General features: G+C 42.5%; 1 protein-coding gene across 3 annotated transcripts in view; it reads left to right on the forward strand.

Annotated features, from left to right (window-relative positions):
• Window positions 1–18,045, forward strand: part of LOC100702913 (partitioning defective 3 homolog) — a 346,275-nt gene that overhangs the window by 258,851 nt on the left and 69,379 nt on the right. For all 3 annotated transcript variants that reach the window (XM_025910173.1, XM_025910174.1, XM_005471661.4), the window contains exons 20-21: window positions 4,571–4,699; window positions 12,969–13,274. In XM_025910173.1, coding sequence (XP_025765958.1) covers window positions 4,571–4,699; window positions 12,969–13,274 — 435 coding nt within the window. The remainder of the gene's footprint in view (window positions 1–4,570; window positions 4,700–12,968; window positions 13,275–18,045) is intronic.

Raw genomic sequence — 18,045 nt, forward strand, 5'->3', positions numbered from 1 at the left:
TTTGTCAATTTCCGACCAATAAATCATTAAGATGACCTTGAAGGTCTTGGTGTATGTGAGAAAAAATTTAATAGATTGTTAACATGACCCCACTCTACACCCCTACAAGGTTTTATCAGAATGCATGTGCCAGTGCTGCCAAAAACATAACCTCCTCGGGAGAGGTAATAAAATGAAGGTTTGAGTTGATGTTGAAGGATATGCTGGCATCATACCCCTACAAATATTACAGTTCTCTTTCATCAATAGTTGGTCTCTTCAGTGCACTGCAGCATAGTGATGTTAGGCTCATGACAGCATAGCCTTTTTCCTAATCTGGACTGTTCAGGCAGACAGACACAGAGAACTGATCCAGAATCTGTAAAGGAATCAGAAGTTGGACCTGTAAGCATCAAGTATCAAGTTGTCCCGAGGGTCAAGAATTCCTATCCTCCAGGTCAAAAGTTTCTGCTCTTAAAATCTTATGGCAATTTCCAGATTCCGAATACACCGTAGTGCAGTCCAATCATTAGGAAGCTGGCCAGACCTTTAGGGTAAAATCAGTTCTATGTATGCTACAGTTACACCATCGTCATTCTACTCCCGACTTGCAGCTGCCAGTCAATATCTTATTATCAAGCCTCATCGGCCTCGCTGTCAATACAACTGCTCTGTTGCCTGTGCCGATTAATGCCAAGGTGCCGATACTAGCTTGAGAGTTTTATGGAGAAATTCTCGAGTTTCCCCGTGCCAGCTGATGCTGATTAACTCCAAATCGTTACTGTTTTTTATTAGATTCCTTTCAGGTCTCAAATGTGACACTTGTCTTTCAGAGACAGGTATGAAAGTCAATATGTTTTGCCATGTTTATACAGTACACACAATCGCTGATGCCAAGGAGCTTCATATTTTCCTTTGGGGAAAATAGCTAGTGTTAAATACAATGCTGGCATTAGTATAGTCCTCTGCTCTCCCGTGGTTCCCACTGGAGGGACCCAGACTGTTCATATAAAGGATGGAGCCACGCTGTAAGCCAGCAAGTGTCCCAGTAGCCTTCTAATAGCTCAAGCAGTGCAGAACCTTTACTTCACCTGTGCTTCACCTCTGCATCCTTCCTCCTCTGGCCACCAGCGATGGGAGAGTAGTTTCTCATGTGGGAGCTGCTGCGTGTCCAGAGTCCTGCTCGGCTTAATCTGCAGTATGTTATACTGTAAGACTTTGCTCACTGTACAGGTGTCGATCCAGATGAAGGGGAAAAAAGTTGAGGGCAGAGGTTTGTCTCCCTTAAGGTTACTTTATGTTTTTAGTGGATGAGTGGAAGAGATTGAGTAAAAACAAAAGGAGAGAGAGAGAAACAGTTCACACTTCATAAACGCTACAAGTTGACTTAAACTAGTTCACTTTCATAGGTCACATTTTAGAATTAAAAGAGGTATTTTTATATACACTATGGGGCAATAGTGTTTTACTACCACTTAAGTAGTGCACAGGTATATTTGTCAATGTTCATACTGGGAATAACAACATAACAATTGCACTCTGCACATGAGTTACTGAGACCTTTCTGAACAGATCCAACTACAAAGATAAAATGGAGAAAAAAGGATTCAGTCAGTAGCTCTCTTGTGAATAATTTTGGATATTCCACTGCTGTTGTCTGAGTTATTGATGGCAGCATTCAGCATTTTAAAACTACAGCTGATGTGACCGTAGTGTGAGCACAGTCTATTACTAGATTCTGAAAAGTAGCTGAAAAGTGAAAAATGCTCTTATTCACCAGAAGTGAACAAACAAATCATTGAAGACGACTAAGCTGCTTCTTACTCACCAGGAAAGCTAAGTCAGAGTCAGCAGAGCACAGTTTTCCACACAAGTATCACCTTACTGTGCCACCCTAAATTATACGTGAGCAGCAGGAAAAAAGATGGGTGACATGGCCATCACCAGCATATTACTGATGCAAATGTCTACATGACTCTTAACTTTAGCCAAGTCAGAATGGAGTGTAGTAAGCATCCCAGTTACCTGGTGCATAGGCTGAAGCTCAGGAAAAGTTTGAGCTCTGGGCGTCCAACCAACCAATCAACCAGCCTGACGAGACATGAGGTTAACCTTGTTGGCAGACAGCTCCACCACAGTGTTGAGAAGCCCACTAATCACACAAATAACTTTGCACCTTACTGATGCTGCAGAAACTTCGATGTGATCTCAAACAGATGTGGACACACCTGCAGCGTGACTTGTTCTCTCCAACTGTGCACCCCGTTATCCACTTATAAACTAATAAAGATTGATGGTGCGCTCCCACTGGATCGGGGATCGACCTCTAAAACTTTGTAGCCCCAATGGAAAGTTTGGGCGCTCCTGCACACAAATCACCTTCTTTTAGTTGCAGACAAATACATTCGGGTCACTGTTCACAGACAACACGAGCTTTTTTCCAGTGATCGTGCTTTTTAGCATATTTATGTGTTGAAAACAGAAAGGTCAACTTCTTTCAGGAAGTTAATGAAAGTCCTTGAAGGGAAGCCAGGGAAGCTGTCACCTGCCCTGATGATAGATAGCAGGTTCATTATTATTATCATTCCCAGCTCTAGCACAGAGTTTTATGCCTTCACTAGAGCCATTTGTTGATTAATTAATCAGGTAATGTATGCTATCTGTGCTACAAAAGAGCCCACATATCACTCCCTCTGCCTCTGGGCTCTTTACGAAGCCACAAACTCGGGTCTCCTGTAGCACATTCGAAAGATTACAATTCCAAAACAGGTGCTACCAAAAGAGAAGCCATTTGCACAAAGGTCCAGGCTGCTTTTAATGTAAAGTAGAATAATAAACATCCTTGAGGGAACCGATCTCCCATTTCATGAATATATTTCCTTTCACCGGCCCTAAGTGAACCACGTCTGATGTAATCTTTTTTCAGCTTTTAGAGAAAGTTCTCAAACTGTCAAATAAAGAACAGCTATGGAAAAAAAGTATAATAAACTTGGCACCATACCATCCCCAGCATCGTGGGGCTTGGAGCCCGCAGAGCTTGATGTCTTCTCTGTCTGAAGTTAGAGGGGACTGGTCAAAAAAACAAAAGCCCAGAGGGGACATCAGAAGCGATGTCTGTGTTTGTAATGCAGGAACGCCGAGTTTTGTTCCGATAGATCAATAAATTCCGGCCCTTTTTTTTGTTAAATTTTTTCTCATGTCACACTTTTAACTCCACTGAGCTTTGTGAAAGATGATTGACTGATGATTGGATTCATTTGTTTTATAGCTATTGCAAATGTCTGTACTGAAAAAACTGTGACAAAAAAACAGGCCAAATCACCAGCAGAGCAACATGATGTCATGCCAGAGCAGACAGAGTGTGCCGTGCATACAGCTGCTGTGTGGTGTACAGATGTGCACTTCCTTGGTATCTTTCATCCTTCCACTTTATATATGTCTTGCACTTTTCGCTTTTTCACTTCCTCCACGGCTCGCTTCATCACGGAGCAGGATATGACATCGTGCTTCCATAAAACTGCCTTTGCTGTTCCAATGTCATCATGAAGTTCCTCTTTTATCTCGTAATCCTGCGCACATGTGAAATGGCTGTTGCCATCCACGGTGATGAAGTCAGACGATGGAATCAGATAGCGGAGCTATTTGGGACTGTGCGGTCCTGTAGATGTTCCCGTACTCCCCCGTCAGCTGTAAGCCTGCGATCTGTTTTCTTCTCCTCATCATTTTCTCGCGCTCCGTCTTCAGCTGCTGTCCAGTCATTTTACTTGCCCAGTGCATAGCGTATCTGACGAGAATCATGCTCTCGGCCTGTCCCTCACCTTGCCTCATACTGGTCCAGACCAGTGTCTCACTCATGTCATTAAATTGTAAAAGTTTGCATTGGCTACTGGGTTTAAATCTGGGACTCTCGGCCCTTTGACCTTAGAACTGAAGAAGCTTCTCGGATGAGAGGTGAAACGTATTCAAGCAACTTAAAGAAGTCCAGACGCTTTTCTTTGCAAACTCCTTTGACTTTGCATTGGCTAGTGTTAGAGATATCAGTCAGCTTTCCAGCTGTCCTGGTTGCACAGCTTTCAAACATCTAAACCATGTGCGTCAAACAGAAGGCTCTAAATATGTAATTGAAGTTCTTTACACTAAGTGAAAGGGAAGCTTTCAAGTGGGCCATATGTGGTCCACAATGTAATGAACTACAAAGGAAAAAGTGGAAGCAGAGTTACTTTTTAGCTGAATCTTTTCTGCTGTGTTGTGTGGACAGTTGGTAGGGTGGGATTTCACCGTGTCATCTTATCATTTGATATGTCTTGATGCATTCTGATTACATTCATATTAAAGTTATTCCTCCAATAACAGATGGTTTCCCAAGGAGAATCCCTTTGAGCTGTTTCCCAAGTATGAACCCAAACCTGACAATTTGACACTTGAATTTCCTACTGATTGTTTCACCTGAACGTCCTAGACAAAGGAAGAGATGTACTGCTGTTTACACACACAGACACATACTGTACATATATGTATATAAAAACTCAGTTGAATAGTACTAAAGTCTGGGATCTTATTTAAATCTACACCACACTTTTCTCTTTTCCAGGTTTGGAAAGAACCGGAAGGATGAGCGGCCGGATGACAAGATGGAGAGGAGGAGCTCCACTAAATCCAAAGCAGAGGACATGCAGGCATCAGAAGAGGAGACCCAGCAGATGAGGCTGGAACAAGAGAGGTGAGTACTCAAAGAGAGCTTCAGCACTGTAATGATTTCAGTCTAAACTGAACAAAGTGGGGAAGAAAAAAAACCCCACTGTGATTACTGGAAAATTAGCAAACTACCTAATTAACAAAATGGCAGAGGCACAGTTGGGAAATTCTGGGAAAGCACTCTGATGTCAATTTGTGAAATGCCCTCCTTTCTTTTATATCAGTACATTAAATAGATCATTTATAGATTGTTGTTGCCTGTGCCATTCGGAGGCGCTGACCTCCTAATGGTGCTCTTAGGCCCCTGTGGATTTAGCATGATTGAATAGTGCTCATTGTAATAGCGAAATCGATGTAGCGCACCATTTGTCTTCCCCTGCAGCACGCCCAGGTTGTTAATCGCTCAAGAATACACAGTTCCTTTTCATCCTCCTGTTTTGGCCCTCTGTCCTCTGGCACCATGGACGCCGGGACGTCCAAACGAACCGAGGCGAGGCGTCGGTTTTGCTTGCCTGCGCCTCATCCCTCACAGACGAGCCCCGTTTCATTCTCTTCTGGGGCTAGACAGTATTGGTGAAGAAAAAGACAGCTTGCTGCCTCCATTGTTCTCCGCCAGCCAAATGAACTCAGTAATCAAACTGCCGTTGGTAATGGCAGCTAATTGAATAGAAACAATAGGACTTGATAGCGCTCGCTGTTGCAGCGAAGGAAGAGAAGGATAGATGGCTGTCGAAAACACAAACAACTGCAAGCACACACACACACAAACACATACAAATGTCACAAAGGGCCCTCTTCTCAGCTGAAAGGAACATCTGGAAGCCTTGCTCAAAAAGCTGTAATGCATTTCTTGCTGGTATTCAGCTATAAGTTGCAATGAAGGTCCTCTCTCCATTGAGGGTATGACCCCCCTCTGGCTGGTGGCCCAACACATTTTCATCAGCGCGCTCTGGAGACCAGTGGCTCTGGTGGTCCATCCAGATCTTTCTTCTTTGAGCAGCTCCCAGAGAGCTGTCATGCTAAGCAGCAGAATCAACAAAGACACAGTGGGCACGAGATATGTGGAGCACATGCCCTCCCACACCTCCATCCAAACGCGTCCACGTTATTTAAATCTCGTCTTTCACAGCTGACGTTCTTTCTCCGCCGCTTTGTCTCGCTGTACATCCTCATTCCCCGTCTTGTTTGTGTCCGTTCTGCATGTGTGCCCTCCCAGCCCAGCTTCCTCTGCAGGAGAGCAGCCTAATTCTTTCCTTTTGTACCTGTTCCCAAATCCCATCACTCAGCCAGACCAGGATTGTCCCTCAGTTAATGGAAAGGGGATCCTGAGGGAAATTGTGGTGGGCAATAATAAACCAACCTGCCACGGAGCCAAGTCGATATTCAAAGCACCGGGGTTCAGCAGGGTGACGGCTCAGAAATCCATTACTTCTTGTATTTTCTGGTAGCGCTACTGTATTACACTCCCGAGGTGCTACATTTGATTGTCGTAGCTCTAACGTGTACGGCTCGTGCTGTGATTGATTGCACTGCTGACACCGAGACGCGGCGTTCCAGAGGGCTTTTATGAAATTATGGATCAGAACGCATTGGGCTTCCCAAGCTGGCAATCGTCAGCCGGCACAGCAGGTCAGATGGGCCGCGGCCAGACTCCCAGCTCAGCTGACATTCGCTGTCATTAATTGGAGCAGACAGTTGTGACAGGGGCTTTTAGTGATTCAAAATAGGAGTCATTGGAGAGGTGAAACAGATTAATTCATAAAGCCTGCCCCCTTTTTACCCTGCAATAAGGTAGCCATGGTCATATATTTAAAACTCTGACCTTGATGTTATTCATGCAGTGTATTTTTGGCCCGTGCTTCCTCGCTGATACAATCCATTTATTTTGCATAAAGCCGTTCTCCTCCATTGATATCTTGTCAGCCACTTATAGACTGAAAATGATGGAGAAGAGAGTACATAAAATTTAGACTCCATTACTAGAGCACAGTGCACCGGACCCACTTGATGAAGAGCAGGATTTGTTTTGCAAAAAAAAATCTGGCAGATTGGATACAGCTCGTGTGATTGGCTGCTTCATGTCCCATCATTATAACCTGTGGTCCGGCTGATATAAATCCATGTTCAGCTCAGCAGAGGCGGCCATTATTCTGTTTTGCTTTGTTTTTTTGAGCCACTGGACAGCTCTATCTGATTGGCTCCTGTTGAGAGGACCGTGAAAATACCCAGCACTCTGATTGGAAGCCCGGGCATCTGTGGTTCTCATTCATGGAGTCAGCCGTGGGGGAGCGAGGAGTGACAGAGAAAGAAGCACAGTTGTGGTGGTGCTGATGGAGCTTCTATCAGTCTCTGTGTTATCGCTGCACGTGTTCGCCCCGAAACCATGTTTCCTTGGCCAAAGTATGGGAAGTGCACAAAGCCAACCTGACAATGGTCTTCCTTCATTTTTCGCTTGGACTCAACTCCATTGTCGTCTGTCTGTCTCTGCAGCTGCTGATTATGATGTCCATTCTCTCTTATCTGCTTGGCTCCGCTTGGCTTCTAATCAGCGGCCAGCACTCCAGCACCACTCTCCTTGTCCCGCTCCCCACAACACAGACGAGAGTATCTCTCTTTTTTCTTTCCTCTTCTTCTTTTTTTCTTTCCTGGACAGTGACCTGCTTCCTGTTGTTTGTTGTTACACTTCCTGCTGACTCTCACCAAACAAAAACTGACCCGCGCTTCTGAAATAGTCAGCACAATTCACTTCTGACAGCAAATGGCAAACCCGAGTCTTTTATTTAACAAAAGAAAAGTCTTTTTAGAATTTTACTCAGCTTAAAGATACTTTGTCCCACTGAATGAAGATCCTAGACTTTAAAGTTCTTCTTTTCCTTCCCAGTGATCGCAGTACCAGTGATATTGTTCCATTTTGTCGAACCACCTAATTATTTCAGTATCCTATTCGAGTCTCATTTGCATAGCGAGTTCAAAGGAAGCTCCAACCGGGCTGATTGGGACGGGTGATTACTTTTGTAATTATATTGATACCTACAGCAAGTTAATGCGATTATTAGCGCCGCGAATCAGGACCGCGGAACTCGAACAATTATCTCTGTGATTGCGCTACTATGTCACGGGCCAAGTGTCAACAGAAAAGCTGCGCTATCAGAGCTTTGCGCTTCTGCGCAGGCAGCTGCGAGCAGAGTTACTTACCGCGCTTTGATTAGATTCAGATGTATGCTGCCCTCCGTCTGCACTTCAGAATAATAGAACACGTTTTTGATGAGGGAGTATTGAAAAAAAAATCTATTCAAGGCGGCTGGATGAGAAAGTAAGACAGCAAATACATTCTGTTTCATCCGCCGTGGTAACAATGCATATTGAAGAGGCATGGTTTCGAAACTTCCAAGCGTGCTGACTTCAAAATGAATGTAGGAGAGTAAAGACGCCCCCCCCACCACCAGCACCACCGCCGCCTCTTCCCATCTCTTCCTTGTGTCCTTTGGGGTAGATTAAAGATTGACAAACATATGGAGAAGGAGTCTGCTCGCTTTGTTGGTCCAAACAACAGCAACTGCTGGATTAACAATGAGATTCACTCAGCTTGGGAGAGTAAGGACTCGAGCTGACATGTTGCCACCAGTTCACACCAGGACTCTCCTCCAGCGACACGATGACTTCAAGTAATTGCTTCACGCGGCCCTCTTTTCTCGCTGTTCAGCTAATAGTAACAGCGTCATTACAAATCCAGCTTTAGTTGGCGCGAGCATGCAGTTTGACAAGGAGAATAACAGAGAGAAAGCTGAAATGTTAAAGGGAGAGCGGCGTCATCTGGCTGACACATAATTTTCCTGAAGACACGGTCAGTCAGTGGATTAGGGGCTGAACCTTAACTGCCCTGAAAGCCTCCCCGCATTAGACTGTCTAGACTGTCTGTTCACCAGCAGGAAATGCCTTTCTACTTCACCGTTATGAAGTAAGCAGGCATTGCATTTTATTTAAGAGGTACAAAAATACAGAGGCACTCCTGGGATGGGCAAATTGTCGCTGCTTCTTTTGTTTCAGCAGTATGCTTGGAATAAAAATCCAGCCGGAGAAGTAGAGCTTGAATCGTGTCCTTGGCGCGCCAACTATAAAAACATAATATGTGGAAAGAGGAGACGAGAGGAGAAGGCCTGGTAATTGGGGCTGTAATAATGTGATAGTAATAATGTGTTTAGTGTGGGCAGCACTTTTCTCAATGTTAACATGCCGGGCCATTAATTGGCTAATGGAGTATATACGGTGCAGTGCAGGGGTGGCCTCTGAGGAGAAGGCAGGGGGAATGAGAGGACCTGGAAGTGGAGCAGCAGTCACAGGTTGCCCACAAAGAATGCAGTTAGCAGGTGTGTGAGGTTTTGGGGCTAATGAGCATATTAGAGAGCAGAAAAACGGCCTCTAAATTCCAACACAGTTTCCTGTGGTTGTGGTTATATCGAGATTTTTTCAGCTTTCGACTTGCACCATGATGGCTCCCTGACCTTTATGTGAACTCTGTTATTGCAGTTATTTTTTGAATTTCTGAAGTATTGCCACCTATACTCCAAGCAAATATTCTCTATGTCATGAGCCAGTTTATTCTTACAAAAAGCCAGTTTTTGCACTTTTGCAGTTGGCAGAATTTTAACACAACTAAGCGTAGATTAGCGCAATTTCATGAACACAACAGCTCAGAGTTGTTCAGACTTGTTCAGGTTTGATACCAACAGTAGATGGAAGCAATCTGAGAAGCATAGGAGGAAGATGGGGAAGAGAACAATCTAGAAGAGTATTTTTAGATGACATTTGAGCAGCTGCAGTATTGTACACCACGTTCTTGTACACGGAATAATATTCCACGAGAAGAGTTTACAGATAACAACTACAGCACAGAAGTTTTGCTCTTCGTTCTTGTTTCTACTCCATATTTTGGAGTTTTTGTAGAATCGAAACTTATTCACGTACTGTGTGACGAATCCTTGGTAGTATTAGTATTTTTAAACTAATGGGTCGAATGATTTGAAACCTGTTAGGTTTTGAGCACCGATGGAAATGCTCTGATGTGTCTGTGATGGTTTTTCGAGGAAAGCTAAAGGTTTTTGCGACTGTAGTTTGAAAATTGTGTTTTCAGCCATTTTGCATGAAATATAAATAAACACAGGTGTTCCTCATTGGATTAATGGAGGTTCTGTTTTGTTTAGTACAGAGCCTCAATTAGTGTGATTAGTAACAGCTGTGTATATCTAATATATCATGTCAAAATGGCTCGGCCGTAATAGGGGTGGGGAAAAATATTGAACATTGTATTTTGCATGGTGATATTTTATCGATACAGGGATATCGATTAAATATCGCCATGCATGTATTGATACAGACACCACATATGGATACTAAATACATGAAAATAATAATATCCATGAATGCTACGAACAAAAGGGCTCATCTCATCCACCACCATCCCGAGAAAACGTTCGGTGACAAACATCCAAATCAGAAAATCCTAAAACAACAAGCACATGCTCTTCCACACACATGCATACATATATCACAACATATATACATGCACCAGCTGTCAGCTGATTGTATTTTAGTGACATTCCTAAAGAATTGGAAATGTGCTTGACAATCTCATTTTGTAGCAAAAAAATAAAACTGATCTCTTATTAGATCAAACAGATACTGACAAAGTTTAATCTTGAGGACATACTTTTTTTTTCAAGAACAAATTAATAAATCACGATATATGTTAGCACAATACTCAGCATATCACAAAATGTTCAAATAAAATGTCGCTGTAATGTCACAGCGTGGGTGAAGTATTGTGATAATATTGTATTGTGGAGTGTCTCTATGGTGAAAGAGGTTTATGTAAGACATTTCACTTGAAGCTTCAAATTTCAAGCACACGCACACACACGCACACGCACGCACACACAGTACCTCTGGGTACCATGAATATCTTCTTTAGATCTTTTATTATTTCAGCCCGAGTTTGGCCTGTCAGTGTCTCGTTCCGGTTCATTCTCCTGGTTTTGCAAATATTTCCCAACATTTTTTGATGTTATTCCATCAAGTAGTTGTTGAAGTATTTGAGTGTTTTTGCAGTGCTGGATGACATTGCAGTAGCAGACACCGGAGACACATCTGTGTGTTTAAAGTTCATAATGCAAAATGTATATTAATGCACATTTTACATCTGCTACATTTCCAGTAGTCGTGTTTCAAATCTCAGCTTGGCACAGAGAAAAGCCGCTGCCACCTGGCCAAAGATGAAAACTCAACACCGCATCACAACCCGGCCTTTTTCTGTCTGACATCCAAAAGATTAGTCTTGCTTTGACTGCAGAGCAACAGGTTTGGACTGCTGATATGTTTTCTCCTAAAACACGCAGACAAATCTTTTCTACAACCAGACGAGCCGTGGCTTCGCCCATGAAAAATTAAGCATTAGATATGCTGAAATGAAAGCCTTTTTTTTTTGGAACACATTTTATTACATAAAAGCAACAAAGTTACAACACAGAAGGGATGTAGATGTAATAAAGCCAGTGGCAGCAGCAGCATGACTCATAATTTTGCAGTTTTTTGCTTGTTAATATCGCCTTATTTAAATGCACCTATTAGCCTTATCCATGCCAGACTCCTGAGGCCTGGAGGAGAAGTCTCTCTCTTTTAGCTTGATGTCGCCAGTCTAGCCCCGGCCATTATCTCATCCCAAATGTCAATATTGCCGTTTTTATGAATCTGATTAGTCCATAAAATGCCAGAGGGTCTTGAGATCCCAGTGGACTTCCGTGAACCTGTGGTAACATCATTGTCTGGTCCTTCCTGGCAGAGATCTGACATCACTTTAGCCAGATGGCAGGTGAAAAGGCTTCTGGGATTTAGTGTCTTTTTTTTCTTTCCCCCCCTTGTTGGACTTTCTGACAACTCCACACAGCTAAGCCGATCATTTCCATTGTTTACCTCGTACAGAGCCATGCAAAAATACACCAAACCAGCTTCGGGGCTTTATAGATGACTGCACATCATGCAACATTGCATCAGGACTCCATCAAAATCTCATTCTGCAGATAATGCTGAGAAAATGGGATTTTGGACAGCTAAAAATAAACAAGGCGGTCTACGGGTTGGAAGTGGGAATTGGGTTAATCCGGCACTGAAAAATGGTGATTGTTTGAAATGTGATTACTGTTATTAAAATACACACACATGAGACGGAGACTTCTGTGGGGGGTGTGGGGGTTCTAGTTCCTTTCAAAACCTGCCAATCATCTGCGAGGAGCCGCAGTTGGGGATCAGAGGTCGGTTATGACCTGAGGTAAGAGGGAGATGTAGCACGGGTGGGAGGTATCGTGCTTGTGTCCGTGCGTGTGTGGATGAGCGAGTTACCCCGCAGCACATACAACATCTGGAACCAGTGAGCGGTCTAGTGGCTGCTGCCAGGGTCACCACAGTGGGAGGTGCCCTCCCTCCTTCCTCCTCCTCCTGCTGTCCTCACCCGTTTTGCTCTCTTCGCCTCACTGTACATCCCTCTTCTCCCACAAAGCAAGCTCTCCTCCCTCCCGTGCAGCACCCTGACCGAGTCTTGTTAGCTGCAGACAGACGGGCATTCACATGGAACCCCTCTCTGACACAGGAAAGCCCCGTAAAAGGGGCTGCTCTGTGGAAGTGATCCTGCGGAGAACAGCCGCATGAAGGGGAAGGAAGGGGCAGGAAGGACGTAGATGAGGCCTAACTGTTTCCCTCCTACCTTATTTTGTTAGAGGGCCAAGAGAAGAAAGTGACTTTAGAGGTTTACCTCTGAGAATCTCCTCCTTATATATGATCAATATGTGAAATTTGTATTTGTATTTAACCGCATCGCTTTATCTCATTACTTCCTTATTATGTATGTATGATACATTTCAGCTTCAGAATCTAAGTGACTATCAAATATCTGCTTCCTCACCTACTGATATTCTTCATATGTAAACACATGCACATTTGCAAATTCAGTGAACCTTTAAAAGACATTCAAATAAACAATCAGTGCCTGAAAAACAGTTAATATTGGACAATTTCTTTTTTTTTAACCACTAGCTTAAAGTGGAGATCTACAATTTTGCCCAGAGACAGGCAGGGAGAAGCAGAATTAATCATCATTTGCATATCTCCAAATAACCTTTTTAAATAACTCAAAACTACTAAATCCTTAAAATATTATACCATTAATCTGCGTTTTTTTTGTTGCATTTTTGTGCACTATTTTAAAACTCCTGCCTGACATTTTCCCTTCATTGTGTTCCTGACAGAATACAGGCCAAGACGCGGGAACTCCGTGAGAAGCAGGCAAAAGAGAGAGAGTACGCAGAGATCCAAGATGTCGTCAGCCGCACCTTCAGCTCAGACGAGGACCACACTTACGCCGGCATTGGATCGCTGTGCTCGTCAATAGACAGCAGCACCATAGACCCTTACAGCCACCCCTACCATCTCCCCCAGAGTCCTCAGAGCCCGCATCCTCCTTCCCTGAACCTTCAAGACAACGGTCCTCCCTTGGAGGCGCTGTACGCGCAGGTCAACAAGCCTCGCAATGGACGCCCCGCAGCTCCAGACAGGTAAAGGACGCCCCAAAAAGCAGTGCTTTTTTTAACTCCATACCTTTCTTGTTCATTCAAATGACACTAACTAGCATTGCGCCTTTGCGGCAGTGTAGTTGCTTTACACCTCATCTATAATTTATACACAGTAATGTGATTGTATTTGTTCGCCTCTACTTGTCGTGGGTGACTCATACTTTGCAGAAAAACAATGGATTTTACACGAGGTTTCACTGCACGCTCCGTCCCACAAGACATTCCTCCCATGCAAGCACCTAGGTGAAAGAACAACAGCAGATTATCAGTAATTCTCCATGTGTTACAATTCCACATCAAGCAGTCGCACTTTTTTTTTCTTTCCATTACTCTTGGATCACAGGTAATACTCCATGACCTCTCACATCCCTTTCCAGACAGGCACATTATACCGGCTTTCTAGACAAAGGAGGGAAGTCTGCTTTAATATAAATATTTGATGTAAAGACAATGCCATGTTTGATATTACTCTTGTAATAGGTGCCAAAAATCCAGTGTGAAGCCAGTCCCATCGTGTGTGTGTGTTTTAATTTGTTGCTGTGATTCAAAAGGAAAGTGCTTTTCTTTCTTTCTTTTCTTTTTTTTTGTTATTTAAAGAAGAGAAGGTCTTGTGGGACAAAGCATGCAGTAAATCCCCTTGTGAAATTCATTGTAAATAAAAGTGGTTAAATATGGTTTGCCAGCTCAAAAAAATGCTAGTTTTTCAGCTCAGTCGTACTGTGTGTTTAGCAATCGAGAGTTCTCACCAGTCAGCGCGGTCACATCAGTCTGATGTCGAATGAATGTGCAAATTTTCTCTCGGCCACATCTAGCAGCAACAAGTCAGGAGCCTGCTATTCTTATGGTCTCCCATAACCTTAGGGGACTGGATAATTCCCACATCCTGTGATTGACAGCTGTCACTTGGGGGCATGTGACCTTTCACTTCTAGGCACTGGGGTGCGACGTATGTGTTGACAGGGGACGTATGTGTTAACAGGGGATACATCGTAATCACAAATCACTATGGCATATCATGAAAATGTAACTACACATAGCCTTAACACATCCTGCAACTACTGTGAAAATGTTACATTCCTCCTGTGTGTTTCAGGCTACTTTTGCACTGCGTTTTTTTTAATGGATCAATGGGATCAATTATTGGAGAGAATTGTCGTAGCCTCAGTATAAGGGCTCACAGGTGGATAGTTTCAGAATGGATGTGAAGGAATGTACAAAGACGTAAAAAAAACTGAAAAAAGTCTGACCGCAACAAAGGGTGGCGACTTAGGAGGGGAAAAAACCCAGAAATCCCAGCATTTTATTTGATCCTCTCATGGCTAGCACTGCATATAAAACACTGGGACACGACCACAAGGTAGTTAACAAGAAAGCACAAAGCACAAGCATCGTTGCTGGCCTAGGCTACGTCATAGGCTCAACCAAGAGTCGCTGTAGATCAGCTAAATCAGCTTTTAGTGTGGGTGAAGGCTGAACCAACGCCCTGTGTGTGTCTATGTGTTTAAGGAGGAAGAATCTCTGTCAGTAGTGATGATGAGGTTGTCCGTTTCCTGTGATAGCTGATTTAATCCATTTACCAAAACATCCATAGGTATGGATAAAAGCCACTGATTCATATTTTTAAATTCAAGGTTATGTCCGCACGTTTCTACAGGTAGTGTTTTTGTAGTCATAGCAACTGCAAACTTCTTATGGAAGAACTGATGATGAATAAAGAATGTTTGATTGGTTTTCAGCAGCAGCTGTGTGTAGTCAGATCACAACATGCTGGTCAGTGATGTACTCGAGACGCTCTGTGCAGGGATACAGTGTGAAAGCCTTAATGTGAGACGACCATGTGAAGGACTTAACTGCCAGAAAAGGACATTTAACCATCAATCTGCTTAGTAATCATCTCTGAGAAAGCAACAGTTTCCCTGTATGATGGGTCTGATTGTCAATAGATACTTTGTTACTTTGCTGCAGCTTCTTTTTATTTCTTTTATTAATTTGTTTTAGGTTTTTTGTCTCAGATTTTTCTTAAATTTCCTCTGGCCATCTGCAAGCAGTTTTATATTTGTTATATTTTCGCTGTGTTTTTAATCTTTAACTCTTCTGTTTTTTCTTCCTCCTTTCTCTTGTTATAGCGTTGTTTCGGACACATCTTTACATGTTTCTTTCAGCATCTAATGCCTACATAGTGGTGCATGTTAATCATAAATCCAAGCTTACAGTAAGTTTGGGGTCTGAACCTTGAGTACTGATAGCACAGTATGGATTTTCTTCTATGTAGGGACCGGATTATGCGTCGCAAATGTTGTGAATTGATTGGAAATGTGCACTCCATGTTCAACAGCGCGTTTGTGTTTTGCACCTCTTGCTGCTTTGCATATCTTGTGTATTCCAGCCAAAGCTTGAATGCCTGTAATATCTGCCTTGCTGCCTTTGAGAATAATAATATTCTCTGGTTCTTATTTCGCTCAGAGGCTTTCTATTTGCAATTTGAAAGAAAAAAAAGAGCTAGCAACACATCCGGATTTCAAGACTCCTGTCACTTGTCTATCATAACAAACATAAACAGTAATTTGCATTTCTAAATTAAACTTAATGGAACTTTCATTGTCAAGAATAGGGCACCGACACAACAGAATTTACAATCATTTTTGACTAATCCATGTATCGAGGCAGCGAGATTGGAGTGAGAACTTTTGATTTACCTTGCAGTTATATGACTTACACTTTCTTTCTTCACTTTTTAATCCTGACACTTGCCTCTTATTTTGGAGCATCGGCGGCGATGTCATGAAGTTCGTGTATGAGGCGAAGAAAAAAAAAAAGGAAAGGAAAGTTGAATATTGTTCATTGAGCTTGGCTCATTCGTGGATGTCAGTTTTCAGTATGAAAAAGAAGAATGAGCAGCATTTAACCCTGACCTGGATACTGTTACTTCCTTCTGAGGAGGCCCTGGAGAAACACACTGTGATCAAAGCGGCAGATAGAGCTGCTCGATTATGGCAAAAATGATAATCACGATTATTTTCACTGAAATTGAGATCTCGATTATTTGACGATATTTATTTAACAATAACAATGTATTGAATAATGGCTTTAAAGATTGTCAAAAAATAATATAAAATAGTGTGCAAATACTGATTACAGTGCAAATGTTTGCAATATACAAAATAAATGAAAAATGTAAACATCTATGTTTAGTGAACTTCAAAATACTGCACAATATTTGATCCACGTCTGACTCCGCGAACCCATAATGTTTCCACCAATGTTCCCTCAAATTTTTCACGTGTCTGAGCGAACACACAAACTCCCTGAGCGTCCCTTGGACCACTGTGAGCGACATCAGACGTGTGCACTGTGGTCACGCCAGCATCTAATCCATCCAAGTTACATGGTTTATTAAAATAATCAAATTACAGCATTTACATTTATGTTAGACTACTTTTAATTAACTGCTTTAGCCCACTTACAATGAAAATTTAAAAAATCCTGTTCATGATCTGTGTAGTATGTTAACACTATTGGAAGTAAAAATAACTTGAACTCCAATTTTGAAAACTCAACTTTCTTTCTTTTTTTTTCTTTTTTTTCATAAAGCTCTGACTTGTATTATGAGTCTGTGGTCTGGGAGAGAGTCTGTAACTCTGTCTGCCAAATACAGTATATAATGACCAATGCTGGGCAATTAATTATATAGTTACTACTTCAAAAAAGTAACTCAGTTTGGCAAACAACAAAGTTTTTTGAAGCTATTTTTTTTTTATGCAGCCAAGGCGTTTTTAAACAAACATTTCAAACTATTTACAGAACAATCAGCTGTTCTGCATCAAATCTGATGCCACACAAATTATTTGTGCCACTCCAAAAAATCATTTCTGTCCACTATGAGATAAAGGAGAACAACAGCCTGATACCTGCAGGCCTGACAACAGGAGATGTATCACTCCTGTAACACCTGTAACATTCAGCAGTCGCCTCATTGTTCTGACACACACAACAAAACTATTGACTACACTACACACTAACTACACAAGATTTGCGCTAAACGTCTCAAATCTCTCACATCTCAGAGCACCGCCGTCACTCCTAAAATTTCCCCCCGTTTCTTAACAACTAGATGCCACGTTGCCATATCATTTTTTGATTGGTCGACATGGTACTTTTTTCGACCAATAGGGAAGGGTGGGGGGTTTTTTGGTTTTGTTTTTGCTCACAGGTGGAGAGTGCTTTCGAGCGTTTTCCTTATAAAACGCCGTTTTTACCGTTTCTTCCCGCAGTAAATATAAACATCGACAGTATTCAGGAAGAAAACCAAACATTGCATATTTTTTTTATCATAACTCTGGTTTTACGTGGCCTATCAACACAATTTAAAAACTGGTATAAAGTCCACACTTTTTCCGTCAATTGTTCCGTCTGTCCTGCTCACATCTCCAATACACGTTGTCATTAATGTGGCTTCACTGCACATCAGCCACGCCGCTTTGCTAGCTAAAACACCGGTGTCGGCACATAAGGACGCTGTCATAGCCTGTCAGCGACGTTGATTGGCTGCGTATATACGAATGTGAATCGCATTATTGGCTGGACTATGGGATAAGGTGGCATCGTTCTAATCCCATACAGGAGCAGCCAGTCACTTACTGACTAACACTGCAAAACAGAATTGTTAAAGTTTGAATTTTAATTTCAATTCTGGTTAGATTTTTTTTGTGCGCAACGCAGATTTTCTGTGCGCAGAGACCGTGCCAGCAGTGCG

The sequence above is a fragment of the Oreochromis niloticus genome, linkage group LG9, assembly GCF_001858045.2.
Source record: "Oreochromis niloticus isolate F11D_XX linkage group LG9, O_niloticus_UMD_NMBU, whole genome shotgun sequence".
NCBI lineage: Eukaryota > Metazoa > Chordata > Actinopteri > Cichliformes > Cichlidae > Oreochromis > Oreochromis niloticus.